The sequence below is a fragment of the Pinus tabuliformis genome, chromosome 2_2, assembly GCF_031772625.1.
Source record: "Pinus tabuliformis cultivar Carrire ecotype Pingquan chromosome 2_2, CPIR1, whole genome shotgun sequence".
Lineage (NCBI taxonomy): Eukaryota > Viridiplantae > Streptophyta > Pinopsida > Pinales > Pinaceae > Pinus > Pinus tabuliformis.
The window spans coordinates 463,324,551-463,337,778 of NC_142300.1; the positions used below are offsets into that span (position 1 = coordinate 463,324,551).

Consider the following 13,228-nt stretch of genomic DNA (forward strand, 5'->3'; position numbering starts at 1 on the left):
AAGGATAAATATTTGTGTGATCAATAAAAGCCTAGCAACCCGTGTTTTAAGTGTAAATTTATGTTTCGTCTCCTCCACCTTTCCAACAAATTGGTATCAGAGTGAAATAAAAAAGTATTCAACACTATGCAACTGGAGTCTCTACTGGAGTCTCTAGAGCCAGATCTAGGTGAAAGTCCATAGTTTATAAATTTTTGAAGGAAGAGACGACAACAGACTGCATGCCGCTTTGCAGAGCCGCCTTGAGCCATCCTATCTGAGGGTCGCATCTTTTTCGTGCCACCATATAGGCCGACACCCACCTTCTCTGCTGTGAAGAACTATCACGCTCCCTCGAGTTAGAGATCCGGCTATTAAAAAGTCAAAGTCTGAGTTACGCTGTCGGCTGATAACCCACGGTGGCAAGGAATTAACGTGCAACCCATTAGAAGTACAGATCTTAAACCTTTTTGGAGAGAACGAGATAGTTTTATTCTTTGGTAAGCAAGTTCAAAGTGGTTTATTCATTCGAAAGTCCTTTTTAAATGGAGATATTGAAAGTGCTTTATTCTAAAGGGATTTAACGCAAGGTTTAAAGAAAAGGTAATGATATAAGTTTTTTTTTATTGGCTAGTGAAGTACTTTTTTTTGTGAAGGAGACTTGAAAAGTTTTTTTTTTTTTTAAGGCTCGAAGGGTCGTTTTATGGTTGAATATTATAAAGTGGATCTTGGTTAAAGGTTTTTTAGTTTGTTTTTTGTTTTTTTTTTTTTAAGACAAAGTTTCATGGTATAAATAAAAAGATTTTATTGGTAAGAGAGTTTAGGGCTTTGCAAAGTTTATCTGTCTATAAAATATTTTGTTTTTGTTGTCAAGCATGACAATTTTTTGGGTGAAGATTGTGCCTTACGGGGTGTATATTGAAAATTATATATTTTTTTCAAGGGCGATATGGAAGACAACCTCATGCAATCAGCAAAAAAACTATAAGAAAAGGAATGACAACAGTCATGGGTCGCAAAGCGTGACTGAAGAAGACTAAGAAAATGAATAAAAAATAAGAGGTAGAGATTGTTGCCATGGTTAGAGAGGTTTAGGCCGTAGCTGAGGAACTGAAAAGTCTAGCAGAAGACAAAGAAGAAATCGAGGGTGATTGGTGTAGCTTTGATTTGCTACCACCTCCTATGTTTACAGGTGAATATTTTGATCATTGGGTTATCAAGATGTTAACTTTTCTTAGAGCTAAAGAGTTAATTGAGTATGAATCTAATAACCCATATGATGCAGTATGTGATGTTTTAGCATTGAATTTTATAAAATATGCATTGGATGAGAAGTGTTTGTGCAACGTAGCAAAAGCTACAACTTCCTTGGAAGCATGGAAGATCTTGGAAGCAGAGTTTGGCACAAAGGAGAGTGACATGCAACAACAGGTTATGTCACAAGCAAAAAAGTCAGCCGCAAATCTGAGAGTAGATGAGAAAGACTGAGAGGAAAATAGAGCTTGAAGAACCCCACTCAAAAGTGGATGATAGTTGTCAAGACCATAAAATTAAAACCCATTATGCAAACATGCATATGGATGAAGAAGATGCATCGAAGATTGCAGAGAGAGAAGTTGAAGCCTCTGTATGTGAAACAGAGAAAGAGCAAATAAATGCTCAAGGACTCCACTGTAATGTGGATGATACAGATGATTGTGAATCCCACTGTGATGAGACACATGTGGATGATGATTGCAAAGATGTGAATTGGTGAATCCAGTCACAACTGATGGATTTGGTGAAGTTGAAATTGTCAATGAGCACATACATGGTCAGATATCCCACCATAGTGTGGATGAACATTATGTTGATGATATGTGTGGCTTCTTTTTTGAAACAGAGATTGATTGTGGCAATATGGTAAGTGCAATGTTTGATGAAACATTGAGGGTTGAAGCTGCCACTGTAGCAGCAAGACATGAAGCAGTTGGAACTGCTCATGAACGAGTATGTCATCTAGCAACAGTTGATGATCAAGAAGAGGATAAAGTGATTGAAGATTTTTTGATGAGAATATCCATTAACAACATTACAGTGGAAGACAACCTCCATGCAGTTGAAAAGAAGGCAGATGTAGAGCAAGAAGCTCTCACTAAAGAGCATAATATAGTTGTTTTTAACATTGTTTTTTAATATGTAGGTGTTCAAAATAGCACAAGGGAGAAGAAGTTGAAAGCAAGGTTGTTATTAAATTTGATGCAAATTTGAAGCTCATTGAAGAATGGATTCAGAAACTAATAGAACAAATTGATGCGAGTCTTAAAGAAGCAGCTGGAATAAAAGAATTGAATGAAATGGCGAATATTGATCTTGAGTGTGCAGATTAGAGGAAAAAAGCAACAGTACCTGATGATAAAAGTGAAAAGAATGATATGAAAGACAAAGATGAATGCATTGAAACCATTTTTGAAGATGCAATGTTATGGCAACAGTCCATGGTTGAACAAATGTTTGAAGAAGAAGATTTAGTAGACAAGATCAAATTGTGTTTCAACACAAATTCAAGAAAAGTGAAAGAAAAATTGCAGCAGCAAGTAAAGGAATATGGAGCTTACAACAAGAAAACGCAACAGAGAATGAAGCAATTTCAAGGATTTAAAATTTGGAAGAAGAGAAAAAGAAAATGCAAAATTGTAAAATTCTTGAGTCATTGTAAGCCTAGCCGAGACATAGACCAACAGACATGTTTATGTGATAGTCAAGTCATGTTGAGTCATGTTGATTCATACGGTCGTAATTAAGGGGAAGTGTTAGAAATTGTAATTACTCCCACATGTGAAGTTAGCTAAAACATAGAGAGTCAATTAATTGAGTGATTGAGTGTTTGAGTGTTAATTCAAGTCAAGTGATAGACGACTTTTAGTGTGTGGTTGCATGTCAAGATATTTTAGGCAAGTAGCTAGTTAGAAAAAGATAAATACCCTTCACCAGATTCATTGTAAACATCATATTTTATGTGATCAATAAAAAAGTAGCGGCTCGTATTTTATGTGTGAATTCATATATGCAACAAAACATCAATAATTGTTTTAAAAAACACATAATCCATAGATATTCTAATGGAACATAAACATTTAAAAATGCCATAATACATCATAACCTTTGATAAATATATAACATAAGATAGTCTCCGTGAACAATAAAAGATGAACATAACCTTTGAAAAATGTTATTATGGGACATAACCATGGATACATATCACATTATAAAGTAACTATTTTCAAATTATGAAATAACTATTTATAAAATTTATTTTAATTTTACAAATTATGATCCTTCCTCCCTCCCCGAAAAAAAACTCATGATATTATCCTCTCAAAACACGTGATCGATACAAGGTATGACTAGTCTATGACAAATTATAAATGTTCTTGACGCGTTCATGCTTAAATTAATAATGTCAAGCTCGCAAAGAGCAGAACTGGTCACAGTTCATTTTTCCCGGCTATAATAAAACATGGGGAAGGGCAAGGGTATGTGGAAAACAGGAATACGCGCTATATAATTAATAAAGCAAGCATCTGACACGCTATATAATTAATAAAGCAAGACGATTTATACATGCGGTAAATAAAAGTAAACCCGACAAAACCAAAATCAGAATGTACACTACTAGGCTGATCTTCGTCAATACTGTCGTTTACGTAACTATTACAACTCTTATTAATGAAACGTTTCAACTTTTCATACTGGAAGGTTCTGTATGTCTCTCAACCGTGAGATGGAGAACTGGTCACAGTTTTTAGTTTTTTATTTTTATTTTTCAACCATAGGAAAACATGCGGAAGGGGAAGAATCTGTGGAAAACAGGCATACACGCTATTAGTGATGCAAGCATCTGACGTTTTATCCACGCGGAATTAAAAGTAAACGCAACAAAATCAATATATTCGTACTACTACCGCGTTCTTATTAACTATTACAACTCTTGTTATTGCCTTTTCGTTGAACAGTTCCAGTCCTAATTCTCCTATGCTCAGTCACTGATTTCAATCCATATTAACAATCCTTCACTAACTCTCACCAACCCCAGAAACCTATACTGATTGTAGAAGAAGTCTCCGTTGCCATTGGCAATTTACTTATATAAATCCTCGCGGGGCTCAGTTCCTCTCCAGTACATTGCATTGGTCTTCTTCTTTATCTGTCACGAAAATTCATTTGGACAGAGGCCGCTTGCTGTTTAAGAAAGTTTGTGATACCTGGAGAAGTTGAGTCGAGTTCAAACAGTTTGTGATACCTGGAGAAGTTGAGTCGAGTTCAAACAGTTTTAATTACCAAGCGGAGGAAATACAAATCGGTTTTGTTAGCTAATAGCTCTCAAAGATTGGCTATACAATGGCAGAATTAGGGCTGAATCGACCGCATGTCAACAAAATGCCGCCATTTTCAGCGAAGCTAATTTTTCTGTTGGTGGTGTGCCTGAACCTTTCCGCTGCTACAGCCATGGGAAGCATACATCGATACACGTTTGATGTAAGTGTCTCAGTTTTTGACCTCCAACCGTTTTTGCATGATTGGTTTCATTCCATTTCCAATATTGTGTCCTAGAGTTAGGAAACTGATGATATCTGGTTGTGTGAAGATTGAATCCATGTCCGTAACAAGGCTGTGCCGGACACACAACATAATTACAGTGAATGGACAGTTTCCCGGTCCAACACTCCATGTTCACAGTGGAGACACTCTTATAGTGGAAGTCCGCAACAAGGCCCAGTATAACGCCACCATTCACTGGTCTGTAATCTGTAATGGTCTATCGTTCTTGTCTCCGTATTAAATAATGATGAATTCGTTTCTTATGCATAATACTCCATATTTATATATTTGCAGGCATGGAATACGGCAGTTCCGCACAGGGTGGGCTGATGGACCTGAGTTTGTAACCCAATGCCCCATTCGCCCTGGTGGAAGTTACATTTACAAATTCAAAATCACTGGTCAAGAAGGGACCCTCTGGTGGCATGCTCATAGTTCATGGCTTAGAGCTACAGTCTATGGAGCCTTAATTATCTATCCCAAGAGGGGAACTGCTTATCCCTATACTGTCCCGGATAAACAGTTTCCCATCGTTCTGGGTATGCAGCTTTAACGATACCGGTGTGCTGTTTTGAAGCAGTAATATCTAATTAAATAATTAAATAGAGTGGTAACTTGATCATAATATGTATTGTAATTCGTTTGTGCTTTGACAGGACAATGGTGGAATTCAAATCCCATTGATGTTGTGAATGAAGCGACACTCACAGGAACTGCCCCCAACAGTTCAGACGCTTATACTATAAATGGCCAGCCTGGAGACCTATACAAAGACCTATACAATTGTTCTACTTCAGGTATCCGAATTTGTTGTATCTGGTCTGATCTTTATCGATTTACTAATTGAGTTGTTATGTTGAATTATTGGACTGGGTGATATATCTTATTCTTGTTCATGCAGATACTACTCGTATTCGAGTGAAGGCAGGAGAAACCAATCTTCTACGCGTTATCAACGCTGCAATGAACAATGACCTATTCTTTGCGGTGGCAAATCATTCAATGACCGTTGTAGCTGTGGATGCTTTGTATACAAAGCCTGTTCAGACCAATTTTCTGATGCTCGGCCCTGGGCAGACTACAGACGTACTTGTTACTGCTGATCAGTCTATAGGCAGTTATTACATGGCTGCGCGCGCATATTCCAGTGGGCAAGGAGTTGCCTTCGATAACACCACAACCACTGCCATTTTGGAATACGTTGGAGTTAACTCCACTTCCTCATCTCCACAGATGCCCGATTTGCCGTTCTTTAACGACACTAAATCTATGACACAGTTCAACGCGGCTCTGAGAAGCTTGTCCTCGCCCCAGCACCCAGTCTCTGTCCCTCAGACCGTTGAAGAGAATCTGCTGTACACTGTGGGAATTGGGTTGTTCAATGGAACAAGATTGGAAGCAAGTATGAATAACTTTTCTTTTGTTCTGCCATCAACGGTGTCAATGCTTCAAGCACACTATTTTGGCATAAAAGGCGTATTCACCGAGAACTTCCCCGATAACCCTCCTCTGCAATTCGATTATACCGCAGAGAATATAAGCACAAGCCTGTGGTCTCCTGTAAAAGACACGAGAGTGAAAGTGCTGAAATACAACACAACGGTGCAAGTGGTACTTCAGGGAACGAATATCGTTGCGGGTGAAAGCCACCCCATTCATCTCCATGGCTATGACTTCTACATCGTGGGAACAGGATTCGGGAATTACAATCCAAGAAGAGACCCAAAACACTTCAACCTGGTTGATCCCCCAAAGCGCAACACTGTAAACGTTCCAGTCAATGGATGGACGGCTATAAGATTTGTAGCGGACAACCCTGGTAAGCGTATATACATCCACATAGTTTCATCTGACACATATCTATGGTTGATGTCATTTTTTTGAATACATGGTTTCATCCTACACTTCATATCGTACATGGATTATGAGAGGCATTTATATTGTTTTAATTGCTCATTTGTTTTGAAAACGCAGGTGTCTGGATGTTCCATTGCCATCTGGATGTACACGTAACGTGGGGTTTGGCCATGGTCTTTGTAGTTGAGAATGGACCAGATTATGGATCCAGCCTTCAGCGGCCTCCGTCAGATCTTCCACGCTGCTCAGAAATTGAGCAGCAACTTATCTTACCGGACTTCGACAGCAGCACAACGAGTTAATTACCTTATTCCAGCCACATTAAACTATTTGTTTAGGACTTTGCAAAGGCATTCATACTCACCATATTCAATTTTATACTTTTCCTTTCCCGTCCAAATAATGAGTTTGCACAGCCATTCGTCCTCATAGTGTTTAATCATTCCGGAGAAGATAAACTCTTCCAAATTGAATGCTCTTAGTTTTTAATCATTGAATTGAATGCTCCATTTTATATTGTTTAAAAAAACAACTATTACATCGTATTTAGCGATACCTTCGTTATCATTCATATTTGACTGCTTTCCTTTGTCATCACGGTGTTCCTTAAAGATATTTCAATGGTCGATTTTATATTTTCTACGCAGAGCATATTAATAGTGGTGAACAGAATATCTGTTGACATCATGTTAATTCGAGTTTCAGTTGAAGCGTAAGCATTTTAGTAAATTTATATCAAGATTTATTTTATAATTAATGTATTAAATTTGGGAGTGAGATGAACTTTTATCATCGCATTGTTACATCAAATTTTGTTTATTAGATTGCAACTTTGAATTTTGTTTGATACATTGTGATGTAATTTTTGGAGATCATGGTTTTATATGGTTAATTATGGTTGGTAATGGGTGAACATTGTTTAATACATAGTTATCAATGTTTAACTATAGATGAATATGGTTGACCATGTTAACTATGGGTAATTATGGTGACCATAGATGAACTCTTTTGACCAAAATTAAATATGTTTCTTCTATTTAAAACAATTATAAAAAACATATTAAAAATTAAATATTGAAAAAGCTTAAATACTAATACTATTATCTTATATATTAAATTTATTACCTAAAGTTATTAAAGTTAAATTTATTAATTATAATTACTATATTAATTTATATGGCCATGTTGACTGTTGGTTATGAGCATGATGCTTATAGTTGACTATGGCCATGTTGACTGTTGGTTATGAGCATGATGCTTATAATTGACTATGAATATGTTGTGCATAATGTCTCTAATTAACTATAAACATGTTGTACATACTATCTATCATTAATCATAATCATGGCATAACATATATATATATATATATATCAATTAAATAGCATTCCCTCAACTAACTACTTTCTAAATTGCACACAATGGTTCTTCACAACTATAATTTACAAAACTACTACTTTAACCAGACTCAACGTGGCAAAACTACTACTTTAACAAGACTCAACGTGGCTTCAATGGCATGGTTCTGAGAGGATTATTTTTATTTAGAAAATGGTTATGGTTTCACTCCTATCACTAGAGATTCAAACAGTGGCTAGGGTTTCATTCCTATGGCTAAGGATTCAAATGAGGCTAGGGTTTCACTCATGTGGCAAGAGTTACATTTAAGAATAATTATTACACTTACATGATCAGTGGAACCAAACGTGGTGTACATGAGTGATTGGTTCGATGGTGAAAGTGAAATTGTAAGTGAGTAAAGAATTTACTAATTAATATTTCTATAGTAGAAGTAAGTAGAAGTAAATTGAGTTAAAAATTTTGTAATGATTGCTTGAATGCATTGCATTTATGGTAAACTATCACCTATTTTTTAATTCTTGTGCTAATATTATGATATTAGGATGTTAATGATATGATAATTTCTATAGGGTTGTTACAATTGAAGTTTTTCCTATATGTTATTTTGACAAATTGCATAGTTTGAAATCTAATTAAAATTTAATGAAGACAGGATTGTATTTTAATGTATGTCTTTTAAGTGAGGTACTTTGTAATTATACTATGTACTAATGATCTATTGATTATGTATAAAATATTCTAAATTCCTATAATAATTTAAATAGATTTTAAAAAATAAACACTAAAATTTTAAATACCACGATTTCCAAGTGAAATGAGAAAAAAAAACTCAACAATTATATGATAAATTATTAAAAATAAATTTAATATAAATTTTGTTAATAAAAATAAAGATAAAAAAATATAAAATATAATTATAATATGTTAATTTATTTGTGCTTTATCTTTATGTTTATAACAATTTCTTTTCATCCTCTTAAACTATAACATAAAATCTATTTTCCTCTCCCATAAATATATTATAACATTAAAAATTATATATTACCTTTAAATTTTATATTTAAATAAATAAATAAAATACTTTTAAATTCAACTTTAAATTGTATTAAATCTAATAAAAATATAATAAATTTATATATTTATTGTATTTGGGAAGTTTCCCTCTCAAACTATTTATAACTAGCATTTACATCAGATGTTGTAAAGGAAACGCTGAAGAAGAGCATAAATGAAAAAAAATGTGATATGTTACATGATCTAACTATAGCTCAATTTGAGTGAAAAATTAGCCAATATAAATAAAAACATTTAAAACCTAAAGAAAGTGACATGTTAGATTCAAACATTAAACATCCATTTTTATCTTAAAGAAATTCCACTTCATAAAAAATTTCTAAAGCTTCTTTATCTAAATTAATATTCTTTAATTTACAATTCAATATAAAAAACAACTTAAAACTTGAAAACAATGTGATTATACATTAGAGATTCAAACACTAAAGTTATAATTAATCCTTAAAAAAAATTCCATTCACATAAAATTTCCAAAATTACATAAACTTATATTTTCACAAAATTTATTATAAAATTCAATATATATAACATAATATTAAAATAAAAATAAAAATATGCATCCAATTATAACTTTTTTAACAAACAATTTTACAAATACAAATTTACAAATAAGTAAAATATTAAGAATATATCAACAAAGGAATTCAATTTATTATTTTTATTAAAAAATTATTTGCTTTATGCATATAAAAACAATTTTTAATTTTTAATTTTTAATTTTTAAACAAAAATTAATAAATTAATTTATCTTTAATATTTAATAGGAAAAGAAAAAGGATTCTGAAACAAAATAAAATAAAATCAAACAAGACATCAAATCAACTATCAAGAAGGAACATATAAATAACATGTCACTAAAGCAAACAGAGGAGCTCAGGAACTCAGTTACCAAAATCATACTCTGCTTAAAAGTAACTCATTAATATAGTTTATCGTTTTAATTGCAAGAGTGTTGTCCTAGAAAAGGGTATCAATATTTAAGGTATGTCGAAATTCACATCAACAACTTGCAGGGTTACGAGGTAGACTAAACCATACCTTTGGCCTTGCTATTGTCTTGCTCATTCTTGAAAGCTCCTTTTAGTCTAGCTCTACCTTTGTGAAATAAATATAAGACGAAAGCGAGACCAGAAGACAGTATTGTTGGATGATACAACATTTTCCTCCCGTTGCTAAGACCTTGTTGTTGCCATGCAATCTTGTTTCTTTGATTAAGAACATCCTCCTCCAATCTTAAAGCTGCATCTAATTGGTTAGAAATTATTGTTTTTCCTTTGCAAGCTTGAAAAATGGTCTCATCTCTTTGCCTCTTTAGTGCATGATTCTTTTCAAGTTCCTTGTGGGAAAATACCCTTGTTTGGTTTAATGCCATCTCCAAATATGTTTTCTCTGCTTCAATAGACTTTCATGCTCGCCTTTCAAATTCAAGTTTTGACAGAGCCTCCAAAATTCTTGCATCTTTCTGCTTAACTGCATTTTCATTCAATCTCAAAACCTCAGCTAATTATTTGGAAATCCTTTTATTTTCTTGCCAAGTTCCTTCATTTTGATGGAGTGCATCATTCCTTTCCCTATATACTTCATCCAATTGTTTGGCAATGTTTGTTTTCTCTCTGCAAGCTTCTACTAGTTAACAAAAAACCTCATCTCTTTTCCTCTTGAATTCATCACTTTTCTTGACTTCTCTATTTAAAATCACCTTCAACTGATTTAATGTTGTCTCTAAACCTACTTTTTCTATTTGAGCAACCTTTCTTGCTTGCTTTTCACCTTCAACCTCCAGGATAGCCTCCTTAAGTCATGTCTGTTTTCTCTTAATTGTGTCTTCTTTCAAGTTTAAGGATTCATCTAATTATTTTGCAATATTTTTTTCTACCCTCCAAGTCTCATAGATTTGTTGGAGAGTGTCTTCTTGTTCCCTTACAATTTCATCACTTCGATTATTTCTTTATCTGCAACCATTTCAAGTACTTCAATGAAATATCTGAGGATGCTTTTCCAATTTCACCTGCAATCCTCACTTGTCTTTCACATTCAAGTTCCAAAATATTCCAATGTTGACCAGAAGATATTCATGCACATGTTGAAGGAATTGTAACACCTTTATGTATTAATATGATTGAAAATTTGAACGAGAGTATTGGAGATAATATAGAGTTCTGGTTAAGTTATGTTTGATTTCTATAAAAGATCTTGTTGCAATTTGCAAGTTTTTATGTTTTATTTCCAATGGCTATTGTGAAGATAAGATATAGGGTTTCTACAGTTAGTAGCTAATCCCAATATTAGGCACTACATAATTCTACCATTTATGAAGATGGCTTTAAGGGGAAGCATTTTCAATCCTATCATAATGATGATGTAGATTTCAGGGAAACATCAGAGTTGTTGGATGGTTACAACATTGGAGAGAAAGGCACAAAATTGTGTTATGTTAGGGAGTAGAATTGTAATATTCCTTATGATTTTTTTGGCCTGCCAAACTTAGGAAACCTTTGTTACAACCTTTAGAACCAGTGATCATGCTTCATAACAAACCTTGGTTTGGTGTTTAATGCTACTCTGTCAATCAGAGATCAAATTTTGGTACACAACATCTTCTTTCATTGTGAGTGTCTCTTTGATGTCTGTTTAACATGTTGTTAGATCTAAAAAGGAAAATGTGATAAATCAGAAAGTTTTACCAATGGTGAACTTTTGACAATGAAAAATGTTGGAAAGGAAAGCTGCAATTATTCATCAGGCACTAAGTTCTAACATCTACACCTCATTTCATAGGAAATTGTTGCTTCATTTACTTCTTTCATAATGATATAGAATATAGGGCTCTCTCTGGAACCAACCATTAACACCAATAGAAAGTTGCAGGGTTGAAGGCTAGGTTCAATTCATGGTTTGACCCTATCTAACGTTCAACATTTCTTGTATAAATTCACATCCTGTTTTACCAAAATCATCGAAAGTGGGAATTCTTGAACACAATAAGGCCTCATCAAAGAAAAATGAAAAATATTTCCCATGGTATGTCAGATTTTCTTATTTTATGCTTATATTTTTTTGCATTTTGCTAGAATATATCATTTAAACAATGCTTTATGGGTTATCCTGGATTATTTCACTGTAATTCTTAATGGTTTTTCTTGAATTTATTTGAAATATCTTGTCATTAACACCTTTATGTATTAATATGATTGAAAATTTGAACCAGAGTATTGGAGACAATATAGAGTTCTGGTTAAGTTATGTTTGATTTCTATAAAACATATTGTTGCAATTTGCAAGTTTTTATGTTTTATTTCCAATGGCTATTGTGAAGATAAGATATAGGGTTTCTACGGTTAGTAGTTAATCCCAATCTTAGGCACTATGCAATTCTACCATTTATGAAGATGGCTTTAGGGGGAAGCATTTTCAATCCTATCATAATGATGATGTAGATTTCAGGGAAACATTAGAGTTGTTGGATGGTTACAACATTGGAGAGAAAGGCACAAAATTGTGTTAGGTTAGGGAGTAGAATTGTAATATTCCTTATGATTTTTCTCTTTCAACAACATTCTTTGCTTGTCTTTCAGACTTAAGCTCCAGAATAGGCTCCTTAATTATTGTCTTCCATTTTATAATTGCAAGTTCCCCTGAGTTTAATGCTTCATATAATTGTTCAACAAATTTTGTTTCTACTCTCCATGTTTGTCAGTTGGGATGGGACATGTCATTCATTTCCCTTGGATATTCCCCACGTTTATTCATTTTTCCATATGCAATAATCTTCAAGAATTTAAATGAAGTTCCTAAATCCACCTTTTCCATTTCACCTACCATCCTTTCTTGACATCCAGATTCAAGTTCCAAAATATCCACCTTAAAGTTTTCTGCAGAGGCTACATTGGGAATGTTTGGCAATGTGATCGTTAACTCCCCCATAGAAAGAATGTATGGACTGCTTCTAAATATCGTCCTTGAATCTGCCTTTGCCATTTACCTACCACCATGGCATGACTTCCAAATCCAGGTTCAAAATTTTCTAGAGAGGCTTCAGAAGAAGCATTTGGTAATACAGATTGTATTGTCATTAATCCTTCTTGCAAATAATGTCTGGAATTGCCATTAACTGATTCGATGTCATCTCCAAACTTGTGTTTTCTGCTTCAGCATACTTGCTTGCTTGTATTTGAGATTCAATATTAGAATTAGCTCTCTTATGACATGCCCTTTTTCTCTTGATTGCATCACCTTTCATGTTTATAGCTTCATTTAATTGTTCAGGAATCTTCCTTGGTTGTATTTGTGATTCAAACTTCGAAATATCCCTCTTACGACGTGCCCTTTTACTCTTGATTGCATCACCTTTCATGTTTATAACTTCATCTGATTG

The 13,228-nt window shown here is 33.8% G+C and overlaps 1 protein-coding gene across 1 annotated transcript; it reads left to right on the forward strand.

The window, feature by feature from the left end:
- The first annotated feature begins 4,612 nt into the window (after window positions 1–4,612).
- On the forward strand, window positions 4,613–7,057 carry LOC149193305 (laccase-12-like). The gene is made up of 5 exons (XM_089406567.1): window positions 4,613–4,758; window positions 4,855–5,099; window positions 5,217–5,357; window positions 5,462–6,379; window positions 6,535–7,057. The coding sequence occupies exons 1-5, from the start codon at window positions 4,616–4,618 to the stop codon at window positions 6,717–6,719; spliced, it is 1,632 nt and encodes a 543-aa protein (XP_089262693.1). The 5' UTR covers window positions 4,613–4,615; the 3' UTR covers window positions 6,720–7,057.
- Window positions 7,058–13,228: the final 6,171 nt, after the last annotated feature.